This window comes from Herpailurus yagouaroundi, unplaced genomic scaffold (assembly GCF_014898765.1).
Source record: "Herpailurus yagouaroundi ecotype Mexico unplaced genomic scaffold, PumYag 222, whole genome shotgun sequence".
Lineage (NCBI taxonomy): Eukaryota > Metazoa > Chordata > Mammalia > Carnivora > Felidae > Herpailurus > Herpailurus yagouaroundi.
The window spans coordinates 16,825,249-16,852,622 of NW_024412453.1; the positions used below are offsets into that span (position 1 = coordinate 16,825,249).

General features: G+C 56.0%; 1 protein-coding gene and 1 long non-coding RNA gene across 5 annotated transcripts; one reads left to right on the forward strand and one right to left on the reverse strand.

The window, feature by feature from the left end:
• The first annotated feature begins 700 nt into the window (after positions 1-700).
• On the forward strand, positions 701-27,374 carry NLRC3 (NLR family CARD domain containing 3). Its single transcript, XM_040459191.1, has 20 exons — positions 701-1,735; positions 9,799-9,891; positions 10,276-10,337; positions 10,588-10,789; positions 10,886-12,620; positions 13,618-13,704; positions 16,696-16,779; positions 17,238-17,321; positions 18,702-18,785; positions 19,994-20,077; positions 20,531-20,614; positions 21,239-21,322; positions 21,874-21,957; positions 22,445-22,528; positions 23,016-23,099; positions 25,163-25,246; positions 25,659-25,742; positions 26,435-26,518; positions 26,898-26,981; positions 27,258-27,374. The coding sequence occupies exons 4-20, from the start codon at positions 10,612-10,614 to the stop codon at positions 27,346-27,348; spliced, it is 3,183 nt and encodes a 1,060-aa protein (XP_040315125.1). The 5' UTR covers positions 701-1,735; positions 9,799-9,891; positions 10,276-10,337; positions 10,588-10,611; the 3' UTR covers positions 27,349-27,374.
• Positions 10,600-27,048, reverse strand: LOC121019608 (uncharacterized). 4 transcript variants are annotated; one of them, XR_005785707.1, is made up of 6 exons: positions 25,913-26,459; positions 23,505-25,790; positions 17,085-17,903; positions 16,509-16,625; positions 13,743-15,114; positions 10,600-10,701 (listed from the first exon to the last, which is right to left on the reverse strand). It is a non-coding gene; the product is annotated as an uncharacterized LOC121019608 (long non-coding RNA). The 4 variants fall into 4 exon arrangements; XR_005785710.1 differs by lacking the exon at positions 10,600-10,701 and having other exon boundaries at positions 14,081-15,114; positions 23,505-23,699; positions 24,269-25,790; XR_005785709.1 differs by lacking the exons at positions 10,600-10,701; positions 25,913-26,459 and adding an exon at positions 26,541-27,048 and having other exon boundaries at positions 14,081-15,114.

A 27,374-nucleotide genomic window follows, 5' to 3' on the forward strand; every position in this document is an offset into this window, starting at 1 on the left:
CCCCCGCCAGAGGCCCCTGCTCCTGCAGGCAGGAAGCCTCGGGCTGTCTGAGTTGGGAAAGACTGAGGCCGCTGCCCGTCTGGCTCTCCCAGTTCCGGGTGGACAGCAAGCGCCAGAGCGAGACCCCGCCGCAAACATACAAACGCCCAGAAGAGTCGAGAGGAAGGCCTCCTGTGTGTCATGGGCGGTCCGTTGGAGGTGGGGGAGAGTCCCGGGGGGACAGTGCCCCGAGACCCCCAGGGAGGAGGGTATTTCCTCCTGTGCTCGGGAACCACCTTCCCTGAGCTGTGGAGGGGGGAGCAGAGCAGGCCTCTCGGTGTCTTTCACATGACGGATACCCACCAAGCCCCTGTGGCTTCCAGCATCCTGTGGGCGGCCTGGTTTCAGACGCCTCCACTGCACCTTGTGGCCGGGCTACAGCCTCCGGTCTGCGCTCTGCGGGCCTGGAGCCTCAGCAGGCTTCTTGAGGGAAAACCTGTGCGTCCCCCCCAGCGCCTGGCAAGTTGCCGGGGGCCCCGAAGGCACTGGCACAGGGGAGGACGGGAGGGGCACAGAAAGATGTCACCGCACGGAGCACTTCTGTCCTGCCACCTCAGTCCCCTCTGTTCCCCTCCCCACCCCCACACAGCTCTCGAGAACAGGCTGCTGTGAGCACACATCCCCTCCCACCTCCCCTCACCCTCAAGTCACACCATCTGAACCCACCACCTTCCTGCTCTGCAACCACTCATGGCTCCCGATTGGCGTGCTCAGGAAACCTGAGGCGCAGGTCACTCGGCTCCCACCTGGCCACCTGCTTCTCTCCACGGCCCCGCGTTGACCTGCTCCCTGACACTGGAGGCTGTCCTGCACCTGTCCCCTGCTGTAGCGTTTCTCCTGTTGTTCACTCTGGGCATGTCCTGCCCCCTCGTCCCTTCTTGGTCACTGCAGCCCACCTGCAGGCGCCCCGGTGAACTGCCACACTCTGCTGTCTCAGGGTGCGGCTCACCTCCTTAGGGACCACATCGCAGGGTACAGCTGGGTTGCAGGGGCCTGCTGGGCGTTAGAAGGAAGCAAGGGGGGCCGAACAGGCCAACGAGGGCCACAGCCGGATCAGAGCACGCCAGCCCAAGTGAGAGGATTCCGTTCCAGCCGGAGAAGCCAGCTCCCTGCTGTGTGGCCTTGGGCAAGTCACCGAACGTCCCGCAGCTCGCCTGGCTTCCCTCCCACCCCGCAAAAAGCTTGTGGTGAGTCCCTTCCCTGTGGCCTTGGCTGGACATCTCTCCTGAACATCAAACAGACCTGCAGGTCCCGGCGGGACCCCTGCCTCTCTGAATTACAGGGTGGTGACAAAGCCGAGCCGGGGCAGCCGCGGCTCATTGATTTGTGTGAGAAGCTGTTGGCTTTTGAAATGAGACAGGAAAGAGGGTTGAGGCGGAGCCCTGCACAGGAAGAGGTGAGGAGCCCAGCTGCCGTGACAGCCGGTGGGCTTGGGGGACTGCAGGAGCCGGCAGGCCGGAGCCCCCCTGACCTGTGCAGTCAGTGCCTCCCCATCCCTTCCAACAGGGCTTTGCTCCCGCCCCGCACAGATCCCGAGGGCTCGGGGCCCAGCTGACCGGCCACAGAGAATCTCAGGACATCCTCGCCACCACGCAGCTGCCTCTGTCCCCTGGAGCAGGGCTGAGCCCGGGAGCACCAGGATGGAGAACCCTCGGCCCCCCAGTCTCGGCATCCCTAGGGAAATGAGGTCTGGGAGGTAAGTCGAGTCCAGGCTGCCTCAGTGCAGGATGGGGGAGGAGGAAGAGACTGCCGGCAGGAAGGACCGTGACTTTTAAGGCCTGAGTTGCTCTAGGGAGCGGTGGCTGGGTGGCACCGGGAAGGTGTCCCCATGGGGGCCGGGAGCTGCTGAGCAGGACTAGTTCACCGTACAGAATAAAGAAACATGTGCCCAAGGGCAGCCCACGATGGGCCAAGGGGACAAAGCCCAGCTCCCCAGGTACCAGTGATGGGCTGGGAGGAGCAGGAAGTAACCAGAAACCGCTGCAGGCAGGCAGAGTGAGGTTGAGCAGCCAAGGGGTTAAACTTGTCATCAGCAGACCCGGGCTCCATCCCTGGCCTCACCTTCCACCTGTAAGATGGCAGTGACAATACCAGACCTGCCCCGGGGTCCTGAGGGCCCAGGGAGATGGCGCAGGCAGGCTGGGCTCTGGCACTCAGTGCCTGCCCCACAGACACCACCCTCTTGTTGGGTGAGCAGCCCCCAGGGGTCTCTTCTACCCACACCTTTGGGTGGACGCGAGGCTCATCATTCTGAGAGGGCCGGTAACCAGAGAGGCCTTCTCAGAAGAGGTGTCACCGAGCTGTGCCTGCGGTGGCTGCTGGCCATGGGGTCCTCCCCATGGTCGGGCTCCTGGGTTCCTGGGGCGCCTCTGGGTTTCCTCCACGGGGACACACGCTTTCCCCAGGCCGGAGCCTCACTGTGGCCATCACAGGCCACCCTGTGGCTGGCTCCCGAGTAGGGGTGTAGGCCGGCAGCACCTCCTCTGTCCCATGGGCAATACAGTATGAGAAGGGCTGTGTCCTGCGGCAAAGCCACCGCTTCCTCCCACCTCTAGGAAAGGCTGCTTGGTCTCAAGAGGTCCACGGCCACGGTGCTGAGCCACCTCAAGGGGCTGAGAACTGAACTCTTGGGCCCTGGGAGGCGGGGAGGGGGCAGGGAGTCTCTGGAGACACGAGCATCCGAGAGGCTGTGGCCTGAGGTGAGGGCGGCCCAGGCAGGTCGGCGCTGCAGGGTCTGAACGTACAGTCCCCAAGTGCGGGCGGGCAGAGAGAGGCTGGCTGTCTTGCAGGCCCCTGGGAGGGCAGCACGGGACAAGACGGGACTTGCCGGCAGAGCAAATGAGTAGATCGGGACCTGTGTCTTCTCTGGGATGCGACGTGAGCTCCGCTGTCCGTCCTGAGGGACGGGGACTGAGCGACACCAGCGCCAGTGAGCACGGGTCCTCTGCTGCGTCGCTCCCCATGGGTGAGGCTCTGGAGGATGTGGGGGTGTGGGGAAGCCCGCTCCAGGGGGTGGCCGTGGTCTGCAGCTGTCTGGCTGGCTGGCCCTGCCCACCACAGCTCAGAACGACTCTGGCCTTCAGATGGCCCAGGGCAGCCCAGACCACCCGCCCGTCTTCCCCTCTTTAAGCTGGTTGCAGGGCCTCCTTCTGCTCTCGCTGAAGGCTGTCCGCACTGGACACGGCCTGACTGTCCCTGGCGGCGTGTGTGGCACTCGGGCCGTGGCAAGCTCCACCCTGCAGGGGCAGATTCTGGGCTGCACACAGGGCCTGTGCGCACACGCAGCCGGGTAGCTTTCCCGTGGGGGGAGCACCCTCACTGGCCTCTGAGGTTGGCCCTGGGTTTTAAGGTATAAGCACATCCCACGTAATACTTGGGATATACTTACACTGAAAGAACGCTGTTTATGCGAAATTCAAATTCTAACGGGTGTCCTGTATCTTAATTTGCTAACCCCGGCAACCCTAGCCCTACGGTCAGCAGGGCAAGAAAGATGAGTGTCTGACCCGGAGGAAGTGTTGGCTCCCAACGCTGAGAGGCACATGGGACTGGAGGTGGGGGCAGGGGGGAGCTCCCCCCTGCCACCTTCCCAGACACTACTCTGCCCTGCCTCTTCTCCCCTGCTGTTGTCCCTCCTCTGCCACTTGCCCGGCCTTTCTGGCCTAGCGGTTCCCAATGCTGGCTGCTCATTACAATCACCAGGGGAGCTCCAAAACACACACGCGTTGACTGGGCGCATGGGTGGCTCAGTCGGTTAAGCGTCTGACTCTTGATTTCAGCTCAGGTCATGATCTCGAGGTTTCTAAGTTTGAGCCCCACATCAAGCTTCGCGCTGACAGTGAAGCCTGCTTGGGATCCTCTCTCTCTGCCCCTACCCCATTCACACTCGCTCTCACCCTAAATAAGTAAACTTAAAAATTTTTATTAAAAAAATACATACGTGTTGAGGCCCTACCTCACACCGAATAAACCTCTAGGTGGTTGAGCTAAGCAGTGGCTTTTTAAAAATAGTTCTTCCTAGAACGACCATAAGATTCAGCAATTCCACTGCTGAGTATATAAACCCAAAGGAATCGAAAGCAGGGACCTGAACAGGTATTTGTACACCTGGTATTTGAACAGGTATTTGTTCGCAGCAGCATTTATTCACAGGAGGAAAAAGGCGGAGACAACCCAAGTGTCCATCGATGGACGAATGAATAAACAAAATGTGATCTAACTATAAAGACAGAACATGACTTAGAGTGAAATTTTTAGACGTGTTACAACAAGGATGAAACTGGAAAGCAAACGCAAAAGGACAAATACTGCATGAGGTCCCTAGAGGAGTCAGATTCGTAGTGACAGAAAGGAGAAGGCTGGGTTCCAGGGGCTGGGAGGAGGGGAAAGGGGAGTTAGTGCTTAACAGGGGCAGGCTTCCCATCGCGGGGATGAAACATTCCAGAGGTAGATGGTGGTGACGGTTTCACAGCATTGTAAATGTACATAATGCCACTGAGTTGTACGCTTTAAAAATGGTTACAACGGTAAACTTCATGCTGTGTATATTTTACCACACACACACACACACACACACACACACACACACACACATAGTGCTCTAGACACTGTCCTACCAGAGCTGAGGAGCCCTGGGCCCGGCCCTTCTTCCACATGGTCCCCTCATTCCCCTAGCCACCACCTCACCCCCAGTAGCAGCAGGGGCAGGGTGTCACCTGTGGGTGTACCTGGACAACCAATGACAGGAAGCCATGTCCGCCGCCAGGCCACGCCCTGACATCACCCAAGCCAACAGCAGGACACGGGCCCTGCTGTCCTGGCCTCACATGCTAAGAGGCTGCAATAACACTGCTCGGCCTTGGTTTACGCACATGGGGAGATCTGGGTGGCTGCGGAGGTACAACTTACAGAGAGCAAAGTGAGCCCAGCGGGTTTTTACATCTGTAGGCACCTGTGTATCTGCACCAATCGGTGATCATATCGATCGCCCAGATCAACGTATTCAAGGAGGTGACTACTGCTATTCTGACTTCTATCATGTCAGATTGGTTGGGCCTGACATTAAACTCCCCATAAGCAGATTCACAGAGTATGTTCTCTCTGGGGTGACATTTTGTTCACTGGGTGTCTGCAAGAGTCAGCCACTTGAGTTTGTCAGCAGTTCCTTTGCTGTCATTACTACCCGGGACCTGATTGTTTCAACTTTACAAAAAATACATACATATATATACATATATATATACACACACACACACACACACACACACACACACACACACACACACATACATATATCCCATTCTATGGTTGATGGATATTGGCAGTTTCTCCTTTTTTTTTGGACACTATGAATAAAGCTGCTAGAACATTCCAATACTGTGTCTTGATGGATATAAACACTTGTTTCTGTTAGGTATACAGAGCCAGACAGAGAATTGCTGTGTCACAAAAACATGCCTATTTGGCCTTATCACTACCAAACACTTCTCTGAAGTGATTTCACTTTGCATTTCTTTGATGACTAAGGATATTATCTTTTGTGACAGATCTTCAATTTTTTGGCTCATTTTTAACTGGGCTGTTTCTTACTGATTTTTAATGTTTATTTTTTTATTTATGAGAGAGAAACAGAGCGTGAGCAGGGGCGAGACAGAGAGAGAGAGGAGGACACAGAATACGAAGCAGGCTCCAGGCTCTGAGCTGTCGGCGCAGAGTCTGACGTGGGGGCTCAAACTCACGAAAGGTGAGATCATGACCTGAGCCGAAGTCGGACGCTCAACCGACTGAGCCATCCTGGCGCCCATTTCTTACCGGATTTTTAAATGTACTGGAGACATCTCCTAGTCAGTAGTTTGCTTTCTCGCCCTTTTAAAACTGTCTTCTGTTGAACAGATATCCCTAATTTTAATGAATCCAAATATGGCACTCATTTCTTTCACGGTTAGTGCTTTTTTTGTGCTCCACTTAAGTCTTTACCTAGCTCAAGTTCCTGAAAGTATTCTGTAACTGTTCCTAAACACTTGGTGGGGCTAGCATTCACATTTAGATCTATGATCCAGCTTGAATTAATCTTTGTGTGTGGTGGGAGGACGGGGGTCAAGGTCCATTTTCCGATAGGAATATCCCATTGGAGCAACACAATGTAATACAACGACCATCTTTTCTCCCGACTTGCAGTGGAGCCCCTGTTGTAAATGTGCTGACCACACATGACGTGTGGGTCTGTTTCGGGACCCTCTGTCATATTGCACTGGGCTATCTGCCAGCCCTGTGCCAAAACCTACAGCTCTATACTAAGCCTTGATGTTGGGTAGTACAAGTCGTCTAGCTTTGTTCTTCTTTCTTAAAATAATTTTGGCTGGTCTAGGGTCTTTTGCTTTACATATATGTTTTAGAATCAGCTTGCCAATTTCTACCCTCCCTCCCTCACCAAAAGAGCTTGCTGGAATTTTGATTAGGATGTCGTTCAATTTATAGATCAATTTGGGAAGAAATGACATTTTAATAATAGTAAGCCTTCCAAACCATGAACATGGTAAATCCCTCTTTTAGGTCTTCTTTCATTTCTCTTAGTATTGTTTTTAGTTTTCTGTGTAGAGGTCTTGCAAATTTTTTGCTGAATTTATTCCTATTTTTTTTTTAATGCTTATTTATTTCTGAGCTAGAGACAGAGCACGAGCAGGGGAGGGGCAGAGAGAGAGGGAGACACAGAATCCGAAGCAGCTCCAGGCTCTGAGCTGTCAGCACACAGCCCAACACGGGGCTCTAACTGATGGACCGTGAGATCATGACCTGAGCTGAAATCGGACGCCCAACCGAATGAGCTACCCAGGCGCCCCTAGATATTTGCTTTTTAAATATTTCAAACTTTTACTTTCAATTTCATTGTTGCTAATAAGCAGAAATAGATATGACTTTTTAAAACCGACCTTGTGTTCAGAAACCTTGCTAAGTTCATGTATTGGTTCTAATCAATTGTAGATTGTTTTGGATTTTCAATGTATATAATCATGTCAACTGTGAACAGTGAAAGTTTTTTTTTTCCTTTTCCAATCCTGAAATCTTTTATTCTTTCATTTTCCCTATTACACTAGCACCTAATTGAAAAACCACCGGGGGGGGGGCCCGGGGTGGCTGAGTCGGTTGAGCGTCCGACTTCAGCTCAGGTCATGATCTCGTGGTTTGTGAGTTCGAGCCCCACGTCAGGCTCTGTGCTGACAGCTCGGAGCTTGGAGCCTGCTTCGGATTCTGTGTCTCCCTCTCTCTCTCTGCCCTACCCCTGCTCATACTCTGTCTCTCTCTCTCTCTCTCTCAAAAATGAATAAACTTCAAAAAAATTTAAAGAAAAACAACCAGGGCACCTAGGTAGCTCAGTTAGTTGAGCCTCCGACTCTTAATTTTGGCTCAGGTCGTGACCCCAGGGTTGTGAGATCCAGCCTCCTGCTGGGCTCCATGCTGAGCATGGAGCCTGCTTAAGATTCTGTCTTGACTTCCCTCTGCCCCTCTTTCTCCGTCCCTCTCCCCCACTGATCTCTAAATAAAAAAATTTTTTTAATTTAATGTTATTTTTTTCACATTACCAAACTCCTTCATATGCAAGTAATATAAATATGTATTTGTTCCTAAGTTCTATATTATGTTCTGATGACTTCTGTATCTATTCTTGTGCTGGTCCACCCTGTTTTACACAACTTAATACACGTGGAACATAGTATTCAAGAACCTAAGGTTGGTTCAATGTTAGAAAATCTGTAGTGTAGCTCACAGATTAAAGGAGAGACTGGATATGAATCCAGCATGTCACTCTCTAGTGACTTGCCACCACACTTAGTACAAACCCAAACGCATTATGGCCACTATGACGGTGGGTGGGTCTCAAACGTCCTCTTATCCTGTGAGCCCCACCCCTGCCCCCATTCACTGTGCTCCAGCAACTGGCTTTTTCTGCCCCAGTAATGCACAGGGCATGTGTACTTGCTGTCCCCCTAGCTCTGTGTGTAATTAACGCGTTCTCACTCTTCAGATCTCTGCTCCTAAGTGGCCTTCTCACAGAGGCCTTCCCTGGCCACCGTGACAGCCGACCCACTCCGCCGTGCACCCTGTGTGTTTCATTCACAGCGTTAATCATGTCAGATGCCCTCACTCATTCACTGGGTTTCTTTACTGTCATGTGCCCACCCGGATCACACTCACAGGGTCAGGACCTTGTCTAACTTGTTCCCTTCAGATCCCCCAGTGCCCACAGGCCACAAAAGGCCCTCAATAAATACCTCCTGATTCAATGACTGAAGGGAAATAAATCATGTGGTTGGGTCAATACTGCTAAAAAGGTATTTGCTAATTTAACAGACATGCCTAATTTTTTAAATGTGGGGACGTACAAAGGGAACCTCAGTGGCTCAGTTGGTTGAGCATCCGACTTCGGCTCAGGTCATGATTTCACGGCTCGTGAATTCGAGCCCCAAGTCGAGCTCTGTGCTGACAGCTCAGATCCTGGAGCGTGCTTTGAATTCTGTGTCTCGCTCTCTCTCTCTCTGCCCCTCTCCTGCTCACGTTCTGTCTCTTTCTCTTAAAAATAAACATTAAAAATTTTTTTTAATTAAGAAAAACGTGGGGACATACTATAAGAGGCAGGAGATTGCCCAGCACAAAGGCTGTTGTCAGCGAAGCCTTGGTTTCTCTCTCAACTCAGCTGCTCCCCAGCTGTGTTGCCTCGAGCCAGTCACTTAACCTCTCTGAGCCTCAATGTCCTCATCCATAAAACAGGAGCAGTGACAATTTAATAAGGGTTGTTACAAGAAGCGAAATGATGTAAGTACAATGTTTAACAGATCGTCATCTGGAGCACAGGAAGCCTTCAGGAGCAATCATGTGGCGCTATCTGAATGGTGCTAGGACAAAAGGAAGCGAAGGAATCTTTTCCAAGAGGAGAGAACAACTTAGACACGATCACAAACATGAGGCCTGACGGCTTGGGCTCGAACCACGCCTGGGAGTCAGACGAGGATGCCCAGTGTGATTCCCGTCACTCACCACTGCGTGGGGGAGGTGGAGGGTCTGACCCACGTGGGAAAACTTGTTCAGGATAAGTGTTGCGATTTTAGGAAAGAGATGAAGTTATTCATACTGCAGTAAGAATTCACTGAGAAATGATGGGAAATAACATGAATACTTAACATTTGATGGGAAAGGAGATACAACGCACCAAGACTGTCTTCCTCAGTGACACCCACACCGATCTATCCACATTAGTGAGACTTCACTCAGAACCCCATCTGGTTTCTTTTCCCCTTGGATTTGACGCCAAGAAGAACAAAAGAGGGGGAACAGCCAGGGGGTCCGAAGAAGAAGAAGGAGCGAGGCCTCCCCCTGGCCTCTTACGAACGCTGCCAGACTCCCTCAGCTGGGCTGGACACGGCCTGCCCTGAATTCACTGCACTACCTAACACTTCAACAGCGCTCCGGACGGAACGGCTGGAAAACGCTATCCTACTTGTTGTCAAGCCCCTTTTAGCATCTTCTAGGTAAAAAGGTTCATCCCGAGTTAGAGTGCCAGGAAAGCCCAGTGCAAGCACAAGGTCAGGGAACATGTCGGATCCTTGGGGCTGGAGTCAGGTGACCCCTCCCCTAAGTGACGATCGTTGAGACCCAGAGAACCGCCAAGCTAGAAGACACGGGCCAGACCCATTTCACTGAGCGGCTGATATCCGGAGCGGCAGGTGTAGCCTCTGCTCAGCCCTGTCCTGTCTTCTCTCCTAGACCCCTGGGCGAGGGATGGCCGACCCCCACCCCCTGAGTTCGTGGGGCCCTGCCGGAGGAGCTGCTGTGGGCCGGACACCCCGCCCGCTGCAGGTGAGGAGGGGGCGGGGGCGCGCCGGGGGTCCTGGAGCGCCCACCGTAGCTGAGGGAGGGACACACGGGAGCCACTCGGAGCCTCAGGGAAAGCGACGGGAGCAGGTGGGGCCCGCACGGCTCCGCCTCTCGGTGGCCCCACACTGCAGCGCCCAGCAGAGGAGGGCGCTGCTGGGGTCAGGAGTCCCCAGGGGCTCCCTCCTGACTCACTCACCCCTCCCCTCCTGGCAACCACGGATGATCTTTTCCCTTTCTCCACAGTTTTGCCTTTTCCAGGGGGGTCACAGAGCTGGGTTCACAGAGCACGCGGCCTTTCCAGATTGACCTCCTTCATTCTCCCCTTCTCGGGAGCAGCCCTGCTCTTAACCCCGTCTCCACTTCCAGGTCACAAATGAGGACAGCACAGCACGAGGAGCTCAGGCGGCCTGCCCGGTGCCACACAGCCAGTAAGTGGCGGAGCTCAGGTTCCAGCCTGGGCCCGGTTCTTATCCACCATACTCCTGGCGTCAGGGATGACGCTCGCCATCCAGGAACGAACAGCCCTTCCTGGCCCTTCCTGGAGGCCGGACGGAGGGAGCCACCGGCAGCCTGGGGAAGGACAGGGAGTGGGTCCCTCCCCATCCCTGGAGGCTCACTCACCTGTCCCAGGCCAGGGTGGTGACGCGGCACACGGCACCTCAGGCCCTCTCTTCGCAGCTGCTGGCGGCCATCGCGGACCCCATGAGGAAGCAGGAGGTGCGGACCGGCGGGGAGGCAGGCCAGGGCCGAGGCCCCGGCTCCCCGGCTGGGCAAGTGAAAGCCCTCGTGGACCTGCTGGCCGGGAAGAGCAGTCAGGGCTCCCAGGCCCCAGAGCCCCTGGACAGGGTGCCACAGGCCCCCCTAGGGCCTCACGGTGACGGTAGGTGGAAGGAGGGTGTCCCTGGGCCCTCCCGCTCCCGGCTGCCCTCCCCTCCCCCACCCTCCACAGCCCTCCCCTTCGGCCTCTGTCCCGCAGACTCGAGGATACAGAAGTGCCGGGAGGCTCTGCTGAACAGGGCGAGAGGCGGCCCCCCGCCCAGGCTGACCAGCCTCCTGCTGCTGGAGGGGCTGACAGACCTACAGCTGAGGGAACATGACTTCACACAGGTGGAGACCACGCGTGGGGCCTGGCACCCGGCCAGGAGCCTCACCCTGGACAGACTCTTCCTGCCTCTGTCTCGGGTGTCTATCCCCCCCCGAATCTCCATCACCATCGGGGTAGCTGGCGTGGGCAAGACCACCCTGGTGAGGAACTTTGTCCAGCTCTGGGCCCGGGGACAGGTCGCCAAGGACTTCTCCCTGGTGCTCCCCTTGACCTTCCGAGATCTCAACACCCACGAGAAGCTGTCTGCGGACAGACTAGTCCGCTCCGTCTTCTCGCACATCGGGGAGTCCGGCCCGGCGGCGGCAGCCCCACCCAAAACCCTCCTGATCCTGGATGGCCTGGACGAGTGTAAGACGCCTCTGGACTTCTCAAACACCGTGGCCTGCACGGACCCCAAGAAGGAGATCCAGGTGGACCATCTGATCACCAACATCATCCGGGGCAACCTATTCCCAGAAGTCTCTGTCTGGGTCACTTCCCGCCCCAGTGTGGCCGGCCAGATCCCGGGGGGCCTGGTAGACCGGATGACAGAGATCCGGGGCTTTGACGAGGAGGAGATCAAGGCGTGTTTGGAGGAGATGTTCCCCGAGGACCACACCCTCTCCGACTGGGTCCTGAGGCAGGTGCGGGCGGACAGGGCCCTGTACCTGATGTGCACGGTCCCAGCCTTCTGCCGGATTGCGGGGTCGGCCCTGGGTCACCTGCGCCACAGCGGGCCGGGGCCCCAGGACGCCGGGCAGCAGGCTCCGAGGACCCTGTGCGAGCTCTACTCTTGGTACTTCAGGATGGCCCTCGGCGGGGACGGGCAGGAGAAGGGCAAGGAGAGCCCTCGCATCGAGCAGGTGGCCCACAGCTGCCGCAAGATGGTAGGCACTCTGGGGCGGCTGGCCTTCCACGGGCTGGTCAGGAAGAAGTACGTGTTCTACGAGCAGGACCTGAAGGCGTTTGGCGTGGATCTCGCTCTGCTGCAGAGCGGCCTGTGCAGCCGCTTCCTGCAGCGGGAAGAGACGCTGGCCGCGTCGACGGCCTACTGCTTCACGCACCTGTCCCTGCAGGAGTTTGTGGCGGCCGTGTATTACTACGCTGCCTCCAGGCGGGCTATCTTCGACCTCTTCGCCGAGGGTGGCGTGTCCTGGCCCCGCCTCGGCTTCCTCACACACTTCAGGAGCGCGGCCCAGCGGGCCATGCAGGCCGAGGACGGGCGGCTGGATGTGTTCCTGCGCTTCCTCTCAGGACTCCTCTCCCCCGGTGTCAACGCCCTGCTGGCAGGCTCCCTGCTGGTGCAGGGGGAGCACCAGGGCTACGGGGCCCAGGCGGCCGAGCTCCTGCAGGGCTGCCTGCGCCCCGACGTGGCGGTGTGCGCCCGGGCCGTCAACGTCCTGCACTGCCTGCATGAGCTGCGGCACACGGAGCTGGCCCGCAGCGTGGAGGAGGCCATGCAGAGCGGCAGCCTGGCGGGGCTGACCGGCCCCCGGCACCACGCGGCCCTGGCCTACCTCCTGCAGGTGTCAGACGCCTGCGTCCAGGAAGCCAACCTGTCCCTGTGCCTCAGCAAGGGAGTCCTCCAGAGCCTGCTGCCCCAGCTGCTCTACTGCCGGAGCCTGAGGTGGGCGCTGGGGTGGGGGTGTGCACGGTGCGGGTCGGAGGAGACAGCGGGGGCCTGGAAGGCCGTTCCCCTCCACCACGCCCCCCCCCCCCCCGCCGTGTCAGCATCCTGGGGGCCGCCTGCAGGGCCACAGCACGGATGGCTTAAGGCAGCAGAAACTTGTTCTGTCACAGCTCTGGGGGGGCACGGTCCAAATTCAAGGGGTCGGCAGGCCTGAGCTCCCTCTGAAGCCTTCCTGCCTCGCTAGCTCGTGCTGTTCACTGGCAGTCCTCAGCTTGCAGACGCATCACTCCGATCCGGGTGGTCACACGGGCGCCTCCCCCGTGTCACCGTCTCCACGTGGTGTTCTCTCTGACAAGGATGCCAGTCGTACTGGCTTACGGGCCCGCCCCCCTCAGAATGACCTCATCTGGACTCATGACATCCGCAATCACCCCAGTTCCAGATGAGGTCATGAGCTTGAGGCGCTGGGGTGGCGGCGGGAGGTCAGAACACCAACATATCTTTCCGGGGATCACGATTCAACCTACGGCACTCTGTGAGCCACCCCTCTGCCGACAGAGGCCGCGCCCACTTACTCCACCACCACCCCTTCCGCCCATCACCCATCCTGCTCTGGACTTCAGTGTCTCTAAGACCAGGGCCGTCAGGGCCTGAGAGCAGCTGCCACACCCTTAGAAGGAGAGCTAGCAGCCCGTGTCCCGCGGACACGTGATGTACGGGGCTGCCGGGGAGACGCCCTCTGCGCAGGAATCCTGGGGCTCACCACACTGAGGCTCCCGGCGTACCCTCCCGGGAAAACCTCGAGCCTGGCGGGCGTGCCAGCACGGGTCCCCGGGCCACCTCGTGGTGGGGGCTGCGTGGCGATGCAAACGTGGGCCAGGGAAGGGATGCCAGCCTGGGTGTGTCCGCTGCCCTGAGGGCGGCCCTTTGCCGGGGCCTCGTTCCACCCGCCCGCGGGCGGTGGTACCACTCATTATCGCTCTGCCTCCTTCAGGCTGGACAACAACCAGTTCCAGGACCCCGTGATGGAGCTGCTGGGCAGCGTGCTGAGCGGGAAGGACTGTCGCATTCAGAGGATCAGGTAACGCTGACCCGGGAGACCCCACCCGGGGTGCCTACCTGTCGCACGGGGTCCAGGGCTATTTTCCCGTCCTCCTCTCTGCTCAATCGGCCAGAGGCGCTTGCAAGGAGAGGTGCCTTGGAAACACGTGGCTGCTTGTTTCTGCCCCTTCCGGAAAGTTCCAGAGGCTCAGGTCCCTCACCTGTAAGAAGAGGGAAGGGATATGGTGAGGGTCAGGTGCTCTGGTGGACATGGGAGCATTTCCGCAGATACTCAACGTTCCGAAGTACTGCGAGGCACGATGTTCTCTAAGCTCCTCTCAATGTTTGCCCTCAAAACAGTATTACAGGCACAGGATTGGCTCTAGAAATTAAATTAGAATTTTTTTAATTTAAAATTTGGATTTAAATTTGAACTTTTATTTAAACGAGTACAAAAAAATAAAATTTAAACATTGACTCTTTAATGGTGTGATGAGACACAAGTCTGTGTGCTGACGGCAAAATAGAGTTTCGCGCTTGTGAGATCTCCTGTGATCACATTTCCAAGTCTCAGTAACACTGAGGAGTGGGCTTGTGACCTGGGGGTGGTTAGAAATAGGGAGAGGAGTCTGGAGAACAGGATCCAGAGAGGAATTCTTCGTCCTCACTTAAGCCTCCCTCTGGGTTCAGGAATAATCTCTGAGAAAACAAACACAAACACGGAGTGAGTCAGGAGCCAAAAGAAGTCACGGAAGACAGTGGCGAGCGGTGGGCTCTGTGTGACCCTGTACAGTCAACTCTGTGCCAAAGGAGTGTAAACATGGGGTTAAAACGTATCTGTGAGTCTCGGGTCTCCGGGACCCCCCCAAAGGTTTAATGATTCACTAGAAGGACTCACAGAACCCAGAAGAGCTGTTGTACCTGCACTTGTGGCTCAGGACATCAAAAGGATACGGATTTAAATGTGCAGAGGGAAGGGTGCATGAGGCGGGCCCGAGAGACAGGGGCAAGCTTTCAGTTGTCCTTCCGCTGTGGTGGTGCAGACAGGGCCCGCCTCCCCCAGCCACCACGCGCAACAGCACACTTGAAGCGTTCCAACCAGGGAGGCGCACCCAGGCTTGGGTCCAGACATTTTACTGGAGGTGGGTCATGGGAAGCCCCTCCGGAGGTAGGGACGTCAGGCTGCTACTGCACGGCCCAAGGGCCCCAGGTAAACACAGGCAGACTTATCAGGCAGGACATTCCAAGCGTTCAGAGGTCACCTCTCCGGAACTGGGGGCACGGTTAACCCTTTCCTGCACATTCCCCCTTCCGGTTGTTGAAGCAGCTTCAGTGGGTTAACTCAAGGCAAGCGGTGAGGACGGGCCAGGCACAGAGGAAGCACTGGATGAGGGCCGGCTATTAGCAGGATCCCCTTGGGCTAGCAGCCAGAGATAGAAATGCAATCCCTCTGAAAGAAACACAATAACATTAATTAATTTCATTAATATTCTTCCTTCACGGGAGCCTTCAGCAAAATAGTCAACTTCCAGAGTTTTGCATAAAGGAGTCTGGATAACGCTCAGAAAATATTCTGCACAAAAGCCAAAATTTCTTCTAAGGCCACGTGCTCTTCTTCCCCTCTCTGTAGTGGGTCCTCAGGGGCCACATCCCGTTTGAAAAGGCACCCTTCAGAAAACACACGTGGCTCATGAGATATTATTTAAAAACTGTTACAAAAGTCCTGGGCGGAGAGGGGACAGAGGTTCTAGGACTCGAGGACGGTTATGTAGAGGGCAGTCTGGATGAATGATCTTCAAACTCTACACAACAGAATCCCTTTTAAAAGTGGCCTATCAGCCAGAATGCCCACAAAAGACGGGCACCCGGGAGCTTCTGGACAGAAAGAGGAGACGTGGAGGCCCAGAGCCCAGGCACGTGGTGCCCCCTCAGCCTCTGGGACTCCTAAAGCTGTTCTGAGGAACACAGGCTTTTGCTTTTTGTTTTCCTTTTTTGTTTTCAATGTTTATTTTTCCGAGAGACAGACAGAGTGCAAGTCGGGGAGGGGCAGAGAGAGAGGGAGACCCAGAATCCGAAGCAGGTGCCAGGCCTCTGAGCTGTCAGCACAGAGCCTGATGCGGGGCTCCAACTCATGAACCGTGAGATCATGACTTGAGCCAAAGTCAGACACTTAACCGACTGAGCCACCCAGGCGCCCTGTTTCTGTTTTACTTTGCTGACATTTTCTTTCTTTTTTTTTTTTTTTCAACGTTTATTTATTTTTGGGACAGAGAGAGACAGAGCATGAACGGGGGAGGGGCAGAGAGAGAGGGAGACACAGAATCGGAAACAGGCTCCAGGCTCTGAGCCATCAGCCCAGAGCCCGACGCGGGGCTCGAACTCACGGACCGTGAGATCGTGACCTGGCTGAAGTCGGACGCTTAACCGACTGCGCCACCCAGGCGCCCCAGTTTCTGTTTTACTTTGAAGTTAATTCTATAGTTAGTACCATTTTCCTTCCCTGTGCTAGAAAAGGACAGGGGCCAGTGGTGAGCTAGTACTATGAATGCAGACACAGTTCATGAGAGCAGGTTTTTAAAGTTTTAGGAATTTTTGCAAGCTGGGACTGCTTGAAATTGGCCGTGGTGAGAGTATTTACACCATGCAAATCGGCCAATGCTACAAATCAGTATTGTTGTACTTTTCCGGCACACTGCTGCCGGGGATCTTTGTGGGAAACTTCTGTAACTGCCCATGCTCTTTGCTGTGCTGTTTGCAAAGATGCTGTCGTACTGGATTCTGGCCAGACTTTGCCTTGGGAATCTTTGCCAGTGTGAGGGTCTGTCCCCTGCACTCTGGCCTTACCTTACTTGGCTCAGAGGCTTTCCTGGCCTGGGTGATTCTGCTCCAGGGCTCACGTCATCTCCACCTGCGTCCAGGCCCTCATGATGCTGGTGAAACCGGGAGGTTTGGATCACAAGCCTGGTGTTGAGGAAGAGGCCATGACAGTTGTAGACCAGCAATAACCACTCTTCTCCTTCTCCTTGGGCAGCTTGGCTGAGAACCAGATCAGTAACAAAGGGGCCAAAGCTCTGGCCAGATCCCTCCTGGTCAACAGAAGTCTGACTGCTCTGGAGTAAGTAGGACACCAGAGGCCAACGTTCTACCACTGGGACAGGGAAAGCTTGTCAGCCATCTTGTGAAGTCCCCCAGACCACACTGTCCCCTCGGTCGGTTGGAAGGACAGCAGAGTGAGCAAATTCCTGGCTCCTCGTCAGTTGTGGGGATCAGCCCAGGGAGGCACCAGAATTTTGGCCCTGAAGCTGGTATGATTCTCCTCTCCATACTTGGCCCAAGCCACATCCATCAGATCCTGCTCCCCCCCCCCAGCCCCCGCTGACCCCCCATCATACTGGGGGGCCATACTGGGAAATTCCTTACTTGTTCACCTGAATAAGGATCTCCACAAAACATGAAATCTTAAACCCCGTTATTTTCAAAGAGCATAGATTTAAAGGTCAGTGTAACTTCTTTCTTTCCTCCCTGGGAATTGGATAAAAGAAAACAGTTCTTTCTCTCTCTTCTTCCCGCCAGCCTCCGCAGTAACTCCATCGGACCTCAAGGGGCCAAGGCTCTGGCAGATGCTCTGAAGATTAACCGCACTCTGGCCTTTTTGAGGTACGCGCCATCTGCTCCACATCCCGATATAACCAGCAGAGGGCCCACAAAACCCTCTCCCAGGTACCAACCATGGAGCGGGAGATGATTCAAAATGGCAGGCATGCTATACTGGCTCCTGTCTAGGTGGATGCCACATGATCTCGTATCTATACAAGTTTCAGGTTTCAGTTCTTCTGTGCTCATTGTCCTTGTGTGTACAGCCTAATTCAGGGATAGAGGAAAAGGAGGATGCGGTTGTATAGAGGTGGAAAAGCAAAATAATCTATGAGGAACACCTCTTGTCTTCTATCGAATGGGAAATCCAAGGCCATGGTGTCAGGATGTTTTCCTGAGGTGTTTTCCAGGACGCTGAAAGTGCCATTCTCTAGAATGTTCCTATGGTTTGCTGTGCTCCTTTTAGGAGTTGTCATATGTGGTTGTACCCATCCTTAGTTGAGTGTGTACTGTCATCTGTTTCTTCATTTATGTATTTTTATTGGGGTGAAATTCACCACTTTAGAGTATACATTTCAGTGTCACTTAGTACGTTCACAGTTGTTCCTTCATCACCTCTATGTAGTTCCACAATATTCTCACCACCTGAAAAGAAGACTGTATTCTTTATCAATCACCTCCCATTCTCCCCTCCCCCCAGTCCCTGGAAACCACCAATCTGCTTTCTGTCTCTATGTTTACCATGGAATCATACAATAAGACCTCTTGTGTCTGGCTTCTTTCACTTAGCATATTGCTTTGAAGGCTCATTGTAGCACGTGTCAGTGCCTCATTCCTTTTTCTGGTTAAATAACATTCTGCTTTATGAACAGACCCCAACGTACCCATTTGTCAGCTCACGGACATTTGGGTTGTTTCCACCTTTTGGCTCTTGTGGATAATGCTGCTGTACACATTCATGTGCAAGCATTTGAGTACCTGTTCTCCATTCTTTTGGGTAAATACCTACCAGTGAAACTGCTCAGTAACTCTATGTTGGACCTTTTGAGGAAGCGCCGGACTGTTTTCCACAAGGTCCGCACCATTTTACATCCCCACCAGCAATGGGTGAGGGTTCCGATATTTCCACATCCTCGTTAACATTTGGAGGCTGTGGCTTTTAGCTGTAAATAAGACTACGGACAACCTAGCTATCGTCATCCAGATAATATGCGCACCCTGTCCCCAGTCAACAGACAAATGCTTGGAGACTCAGAGGGAATCCTTATGATTCCCTGGGAGGAACCAACTGTTCCCAAATCCTGTGTGGTGGGCAGCAAGGGCACGTAGTGGTCAGCTGCTACCCCCACCCCCTGGGCCTTGGTAACACTGTGGTGGGGGTCAAGGCCACCATTGGGCCCTCTCTCGTGCCATTGGTGATGTACCCCTTCCTTGCCTCCACAGCCTCCAGAACAATGCCATCAGGGATAACGGTGCCAGGTTTGTGGCTGAGGCCTTGGCCGCCAACCGGACCCTCTCTGTGCTACAGTAAGTGGACGTGCTGGCCAACAGAGATACCCCCCCCCTCCCCTCCTCCAAGGGCCTGTTTCCTGCAAGGAAGGATGATTGGGGAGACGGCCTGAGACTTCCGGGCCCATCTAGATGACCCCTGGAAATCTTGATGTCCACTCTTCCACAGAACAGGTATTGGGGAAATAATTAAAAATAAAGCCTCCTGCCAATGCAGAAAATCCTCTCCGCAAAGGTAGAAAAGAATGAAACAGTTGCATTATTTGAAGAATCAACCAGATTGCACTGTACATCGTTGGCAATCCAGCAGCGAGCTGGCCAGGACAGAAAGAAATCTCACCCTTTTCTACAGCCAAGCAGATACAACCCACAATACAACCCACAGCACGTGTGTTCTCAAGATAACTTGTCCTCAAGTAAGAGGACTGGACAGCACCGTCTGTCACCCACAGTGTTTCCTCAGTTTGCCTGGTGGTTAAGGTAGTCAGCCGTTCAATGATTGCCTTTACCCAAAGGAAAAGCCAGGCTCCCCGTGCCATTATGACAAGCAGACCATTACAACTTGGAGTGGTGCTACCTTCCTCCATGCGCTCCTTTCAGAGACGTGGTTCTGAGGTCCCTTGGGGGCCATCACTCTGACAAAAGGCTTATTTCGCTTTTAAAAGGATTTATACGCTTCTCAAAGGGACAGATTTACAATCCCAAGTTTTCTCAAAGAAAGGCTCTGAGGGAAAGGATCCCTTTTGGAACCAGGGAAAATTCCCTTTAGTTGAGATTGTATCGGGCCTTACACAGGACAGGTCCCGCCCTGCCCGCCCTTCTGAGATGCGCACAGGGGTTCTCTTGTAGCATCTCCCTCCTCCAGATTTAGTATGAAGGGAAGTAGCTTTCGGAGAAGAGCGGAAACGGAGGGTCTGCCCTAGGCAGGACTGCAGGGGTGGGAGGTAGGCTGCGGGCTGGTCGAGAGGGAGGACGACTGTTGAGCGTTGGGAGGGTTGCCTGGGCAAGGAGCTCAGCCGTCCTTGCCTCTGACCCCCCACATAACCGTGTCCATCTGCTGGCATCGTTTTGGCAACGGTGCACAGTCTGTTCCTAGAGCCCCCTCTGCCCACGCGGCGGGGAGAGCACCTGAGTCGTCTCTGAGCTCTCGCCCTTCCCCCAGACTGTCCCCAGAGTGGGAATGGCTGTGGCCAGCTTTGCTGAGGGACCCCTCCCCTCTCCCACAGCCTGCAGAAGAATACCATCGGGCCTCTGGGAGCCCAGCAGACGGCAGATGCCCTGAAGCAGAACAGGAGTCTGAAGGAGCTCATGTGAGAAATGCGGAAGGGCTACATTTGTATCCTCAGTGACCGGCACAGAGCCCAGCCCATCATAAATATTTGTGAGCATGGGGATGGATGGATGGATGGATGGATGGATGGATGGATGGATGGATAGATGGATGGAAGGATGGATGATGGATGGATGAACGGATGGATAGACGTGTGGGTACTTCACATGAAGTATCACAAAACCTCTCACCAAAGAGTTGGCCCTGCCCCTGCTAGGGAGTCCAGACGTACTTTGCTAGGTTGATCTCTTACAGGCAGTTGGGGGTCACCTGCAGAGGCCACCAACCAGACTCAAGAACAGACTGTGCCCTGGGCACCCTTAAGACAACAGAGAGAGCACTGCCCTGGAGGGCTTCCCTGGACCCTGATCCCCGGGGCCCACCCGCCAGGCTGCTCCAGAAAACCAGCGCACCCTTATCTTATCTCTTGCAGATTCTCCAGTAACAGCATTGGTGATAAAGGTGCCGAGGCCCTGGCTAAGGCCCTGAAGGTGAACCAGGGCCTGGAGAGCCTGGAGTGAGTCTGCCTGACCACACTCAGGAGTGGCCGTGGGGAGTGGGTGACATCCCTGGGTGGGTGACAGATGGGTCTAGGCGTCCCATCTAGAAGGTGGGCAGGTCCCGGAAGAGGGCTGTCAGTCAGGGCCACCACCCTGCCGGGATCCAGCCAACCGCCAACCCTGGGCACACTGTGATCTCGGTCTCTCTCCATGCCTACCTCACTGTTCCGTCCCACCCACCAGGTCCATTTCCCTGGACAGCAGAGGTTGGTGTTGGTTCTGGAGTTTCCAGAGTCACAAGCACCAAGTCCCCCTAGGCTGGCACTGGTGACTCAAGAGGGTTGCAGCTGCAACCCCACCCTGGCTGCAGACACAACGCAAACCCCTTCTCTGGGCCATTTAGAGCCACTCAAATCAAGGCAGAGTCTAAACTTTGGGGGCTGGTCACACTAGAGCCACCTGCCCTGACCTAGCAGGGTCTGGAACGGGTGGGGGATGGGGACAGGAAGGAGGGATGATGAGAAGAACACCCAGGGTCCCCCAACTCTGTTGAGCCCTACACCTTCAGTCCCCAAGCTGGAACAGTGGCTCCCTGGGGGTCCGGGACAACCATCCCAAGCGCTGCCCCGTCCTGTTTGCAGCCTGCAGAGCAATTCCATCAGTGATGCAGGTGTGGCGGCGCTGATGGGGGCCCTCTGCACCAACCAGACCCTCATCAGCCTCAAGTAAGTCCCGCCTTCCCTCTCCGGCCGGGGTGTCCCTTTGGTCAAGGGGTCTGAAGGGCCTTTGGGACTTGGGAGGAAAGGCTGGGGCTGGGAAGGCCACACCTCCCTCTGTGGGTCCATTAGGAAGACATCTGTGGTTGGGCAGCTGGGTCCTGGAGCATCCTGGGTCCCGGAGCCTGTGGCATCCCACCCGCTCTGGAGGGCAGGGGACAGCAGGGGACAGCCGGGGTCCTCAGCTGGCCAGTTCTGCTGCTCCCTCTGCTACACGAGCTTGTGAGGCAGCCAAGCATGCTCACCTGCCCCCGTCCCCTCGCCTGAGGGCCCATCAACCGATCCGCTCCCTCCTGGGTGGTCCCACTGTTGGCAGTCCCACAGGGAGATGCTTGGCCGGCCGGGGAGCCCTGCCTGTCGGAGGCCCTTCGCACCCGATCGCTCAGGACGCCCAGGTCACCCCTGAGGTTCCTTGGGTTTGAGAAGCCTGAGTGCCAGGGGTCGTGTCCCCCAAGTCCCCACGTATCTGGTCAGCAGTTCAGGGTCTTCTCTCTCCCCAGCCTGCGAGAAAACTCCATCAGCTCAGAGGGAGCCCGGGACCTGGCTCAAGCTCTCTGCAGCAACAGCACCCTGAAAAATCTGGAGTACGTGAGTCGGGGGCGGGGTGTGCTTCCTACGGCCCCTTCAGGCCCAGGGTGACAGGGGGCTGCAGACCCTCGTCGCCTTGTCATTTTACAGGCTGGAGGGGGACCCGGTTGGGGAGGGGGAACCAGGAGACCTGGACTCTGGGGGCAGCCCCTCCACTGTCATGTGATAAGTAACCTGCAGATGAGGTTCGTGGGGACGCTGACTGCCCCCGTGCCCCACTCCCCGTGGTGATGTGAGGGGGGCCAGATCTTCAGGGCAGCGCAGTACAGGGATCAGGAGTGAGTCCTCCAGGGGGGATGATCTGCCCCGGGACCCTGTCCCTGTGGCTGTCAGGAAGGCACGTGCTTGGCACACACCAGCGCTCAATCAACACGAGCTAGGTGGGTCCTCGGGGAGGAGGGGGCCTGGATTCCCAGGTGAGCAAGGACGGGGGCTCCATGCCAGCAGGCTCCTGCTTACTCGCCGCTGATCCCTTCCTCCCAGCCTGACAGCCAACCTCCTCCACGACCAGGGCGCCCAGGCCATCGCACTGGCAGTGAGAGAAAACCGGGCCCTCACATCCCTCCAGTGAGTCTACGGTGCCCCCCACCCCTCCCTGTCCCCTCTGCAACGCTGCGGAGCCATCATACCCACTGGCATCGGGCTTCCCCACAACCACGGACTCAGGGGCTTCCAGTAGGCTGCGCCCTGCCCCCCCCCCCCCCCCCCCCCCCCCCCCGCTTCCTAGGGCTGATCCACTGAGAGGCCAAAGGTGGGAGGTGGGCACCCACCTCACGCCTCCAAGTACCACAAGCCTCATGCAGGGGCCATCTGGAGTCTTCATTTGAGCCCGTCCCTGTGCCCACCCCTAACCGCAGAGTGCTGACTGACCCCTTGGGACTAGACCCGAGGCGGGGTGCAGGAGTTGTGTCCACCAGTGGCCAGGACCCCGTCCTACAAGCACTCCTTCCCTGCCGTCAGACTCTCCTGGGAGGAGTCCCCTCTTTGTGCACCTTCCAGGGCCTCCCGGGCTCTGCTCTGGCCCACATGGTCACACGTGTCTGTGTCTGCCCAGCCTGCAGTGGAACTTCATCCAGGCCGGTGCGGCCAAGGCCCTGGGACAAGCACTACAACTCAACCGGAGCCTGACCAGCCTCGAGTGAGTGGGGCCTCGGCAGGGGCGGGGGAAGGGCAGGGCGGCAAGGAAATCTGAAACCTCGGGGTCCACCAGGCACGTGGCTCGGCTCGTGCCAAAGGCCCTCAGCACACAGCCTCCTCTGCCCTAAGGCCAGCGGGCGTGTTTCTGTTCTTACCTGTTTTGTTGTTTTTTAAACGGCTTTGTCGATACGTAATCCCCCTACCACAAAAATCTACCCAGATAAAGCGTACAATTCGCTGGCTTCTGGTATATTCACAGAGTTGTGCGACCATCCCCACAAGTGTAGACCATTTCCTTTAAACAAACCTTAAACAAACCCCCACACTCATCAGCAGTCACCCCCCATTGCCCCCGTGCCCCAGCCCCTGGAAACCACACGTCTGCTTTCTGTCTCTACGGAGTTACCTGTACTGGACACTTCACGTACGTGGGACTGAACGGCGTGTGACCTCTTGCCACCAAGGTCTTTCGTTCGGTATCAGGTTTCCAAGGTTCACCCAGGTTGCAGCAGGAATCAGGGCTTCATTCCTTTCTGTGGCTGAATCCTATTCCGCTGTGCAGATTGACATGCCATTTATCCCCTCATCTGTCGAGGAACATCTGGGTGGTTTGGACAGTTTGGCTCTCATAACGCTGCTGTGAACGTTCGTGTACAAGCTTCTGCCTGGACATACGCTTTCATTTCTCTTGGGCACATGAGCCAGTGGAGCCGCGGAGTTGAATGGGAACCCTGTCTCTAACCGTCTGAGTCTCGCCTGCTTTGGACCACGCCCATGGCTTCTCCCTTGGCATCCAGGATAGCCCATTTCTGGCTGGTTCTTCTGTCGCACTGACATCCTGGGGCTCCTCAGGGATCTGTTCTAGGCCATCTTGTCTCGAACGAGCTCTCTATTCCAGAAGCTGTCCTCTCGCACACTCCTGGACTTCAAAGTCCCGGTGCCCCCGCATCTAGACCCCTCTCTCCTGAGCCCCAGACCCACGTAATCACTGCCCACGCTGCCTCCCCACGAGTCTGTTCTCAGCTCCGCCTCACGAACGGGCCCGGCCAACCCGGCCTGCAAGCTAGAAACATCGTCTCTGTTCTCGCTTCCCACTTGCGACTCTCCTCCCAAGGCCCCACCATCTCCCTCTACCCTCGCGGCCACCGTCAGGCCACCAGCTCCACTCACCCTGCGTCCCCGTAGCAGCCTCCACATCCAGTCCATCCGCTCACACTGCTGGCCAAACATCTTTCCAAAATGTGTATCTGTCCCCGTCCCGAGATGCTCCAATGGCTGCCCAGTGCCTGCAGAGTGAAACCCACCCCTCGGTGTGGCTTCTAACAAAGGCCCCAAAGGCCTGCTTCTGTCATTTCACACGCCAGCCACTTGATGCCATTTCTTTGGGTTCCGTGGATGTGCCAGGCCCCCTCCCCCAACTCTCATCCTGCAGGTTTCAGTTCAGACCTATTTCTCCCGGTGGCCTCCGTGACCACACGGGGGCAGGAGACCCCACGGGCTCCTCCGTCCCCCCAGCACGTGGCCCACGGTGCCGGCTCGTTCAGTCACAACCGCCCACCTGAGACAGGATCAGGCCAGGGCACCACACACACTAACACGTCTGCTAAAATCGCGAATGCAAACTGCTCCCTTCAACACCCCAATGCCCACCCGAGGTAAACTCTCCATCATTTACTGCGCTAGGAACTGACTTTACTCCAATGTGGAAGGGAAGGAAAAAAAAAAAAAAGATGTAAAACCCTGACGAGCAAGAATGGCCAGGGACTAAGGGCTTCAACTGAATTCTCTGGCTGGCACACCCATTTTTTTGTCCTCACCCTTGAGAGTATTTCCACTTGTCCCTTTTCTTGTTTGCTTCTGATGATCCAGGTTCATAGAGACCCCAGAGCCCTCTGCATGTTAATTAGGAGGCCGCGGGGTCGGTTATCCCCTCGGCAACCCTGGGAGTCTAGTCTGTGGTGTGCGCAGTATGAATGAAAACTAGAAGGTCCAAGCTCAGGACGTCATGATGGAGTGCCGCTAGCCCCGTGCCCTGTGAGCCCGGGGGTCACGCTCTGTGTTCAGTTTGCAGGAGAACGCCATCGGGGACGAGGGCGCCTCCGCACTGGCCAGCGCACTAAAGGCCAACACGGCCCTCACCGCTCTCTAGTAAGTGTTGACGTGCACGGCCGCCCAGGCAGCCAGCCCTGAGCCCTGCTTTCATACCAAACATCAGTGTTGCTTCCCAGCCAAGAAGGTGTTAAATTTTCCTAATGTTAGCAATTGGGACAAAGTAAGAAGTAGGGGTTCAGGGAGTGTTTTTCCTCAAACCCTCCAGGGAACCACCTCTGCTTCCCGTATCGGTAGCATCCCGATCTCTGTCCTCGGCATCAGGGGAGGCCGGAGGCGCGGCGTTCTCTGGACGGATCACAGGCCAACAGTTTTCAGCACTATGTTGTCACTTGCAGCCCTCAGTCCAGGGGTGGAGAAGGAAGGACAAGGACGCATGGAAGCTGGGCCAGGCAGGGTGCAGGCCGGAGCGCCCCAGCCTGTCCGCACTGACCCCTTCTCTTCTGCATAGTCTGCAGGTGGCCTCCATTGGTGCCCGGGGGGCCCAGGCGCTAGGGGATGCCCTGGCTGTGAACAGGACCTTGGAGATTCTCGAGTGAGTATTCCAGTCTCTGGTTGCTGTCTCTTACCCAAACGAACCAAGCTGTTGATTCAAAAGGAAGATACAGAAGGGAAAAAATGTCAATTTACATGGAAAGTCACAAACCACTTAAATATCGTCACTGAGATGAAGCCTTCCCCAGCTTCCCCGCTGCCACCTCATACCTCTTCCCTGGGAGTCACCTCTGTGGCTCCTGCTCTCCTCGGTCTTGCCCAGGCTGCGCACATCCTGAGGTCCTCTGTAGGGGTCCTTGGCCACTGACCTTGGTCTAGGAGTAGATCCAAACCCCGGGAGGGGGCGGGGGCAGGGGCAAGGGCGACTTAAGCTCAGTGGGGGTCTCAGGCATGTCTCAGTCATTCCTGCTCTTGTGGTCCTGTGATGCTGAGCATGTGGGGACCGCTGGAGGAAGTGTCTCCTCTCTCACCTCAGCCCCACTCTCCTTCCTTTGGGATGGAGGGCGAGGGCTCCAACGAACCACCCAGGTTGGGCCAGCTTCACCCCTCCTGGTGCGTCCTGCTCCCCAGAGCCGATCTCTGTTCTGGGCTGGGGAGTCAGGAAGGAGGAACCGCCCCCCGTGGTTGCTACGTCCCTGCTGCCTCTACCCAGCGGCCCATGCTCGTCTGAGGAGGTACTGTTTACACCCCACAGCTGTCACTGTGCTTTAGGCTTCGTATCTTTCCTGACAGCTTAAGAGGAAATGCCATCGGGGTGGCCGGAGCCAAAGCCCTGGCAAATGCTCTGAAGGTCAACTCAAGTCTCCGAAGACTCAAGTGAGTGGTTGTAGAGACCTACCTCCACCCTGGCACAGCAGACTTCTCTGCTGGAACCTCCCCACGTAATGAGATGCTCTTGACTTCCTCTGTAAGCCGCTTCCCTCGGACTAGAAATAGCACTAGAGTCCACGTTGCAGATGAGTTTGTTCATTCTATCTAGCTTATGTCAGAGGTAAGCCATTTAATGCCTGCGTTTTTGGTCTTCCATCCTCCATGGCGCTCGGACGGGACCACCTGGCTACCGGTAGACACTGGTCTCAGGGGTAAAGGCCACCTTGCTCTTGCTGGGGCACCTGTGATCGATGCAGCACTGCTTCCCGGCGCGTGTTCTGTCCCGAATGGCTCACGATGGTGTCTGCATCTTTTCTCTGCCTAGTCTTCAAGAGAATTCCTTGGGGATGGATGGGGTGATCTGCGTTGCCACGGCACTCTCTGGGAACCACGGCCTCCAGCACATCAAGTGAGTGGGGCTCGGCCCTTCCCTGCCATTCTGCCCCCCCCTCCCCCCCCCAGGCTCACGGCTCCCAGGCTCCCAGGTCTTTCAGCGGCTCTGCGGGGCAGCCGGGTATAAGAGGGAGCCATTCTGGGCCTTCCCCATAGGAGGGATCCTGGAAGCTTGGTCTTGCCTGGAGTTCTGCATTTTGTGTAGTGACTGTCTGCTCTTTACTAAAGGGACTTGCAGGCCTCTGGCCCTTGAGCCCCTCTCTCAAGCCAGGTCCGAATCCTTCTCTTCCAGCCTCCAGGGAAATCACATTGGGGAGTCTGGCGCCAGGATGATCTCGGAGGCTATCAAGACCAACGCTCCTTCGTGCACTGTTGAAATGTGAGCGCAAACATGCCTGGTGGATCAGGC

Excerpts from the sequence above, each read along its gene's own strand:
- NLRC3 (XM_040459191.1), top strand. The coding sequence starts at position 10,612 with ATGAGGAAGCAGGAGGTGCGGACCGGCGGGGAGGCAGGCCAGGGCCGA. Across the intron at positions 17,322-18,701 it reads CGCACTCTGGCCTTTTTGAG|CCTCCAGAACAATGCCATCA; the intron begins GTACGCGCCATC and ends TTGCCTCCACAG. Across the intron at positions 20,078-20,530 it reads AGGAGTCTGAAGGAGCTCAT|ATTCTCCAGTAACAGCATTG; the intron begins GTGAGAAATGCG and ends TATCTCTTGCAG.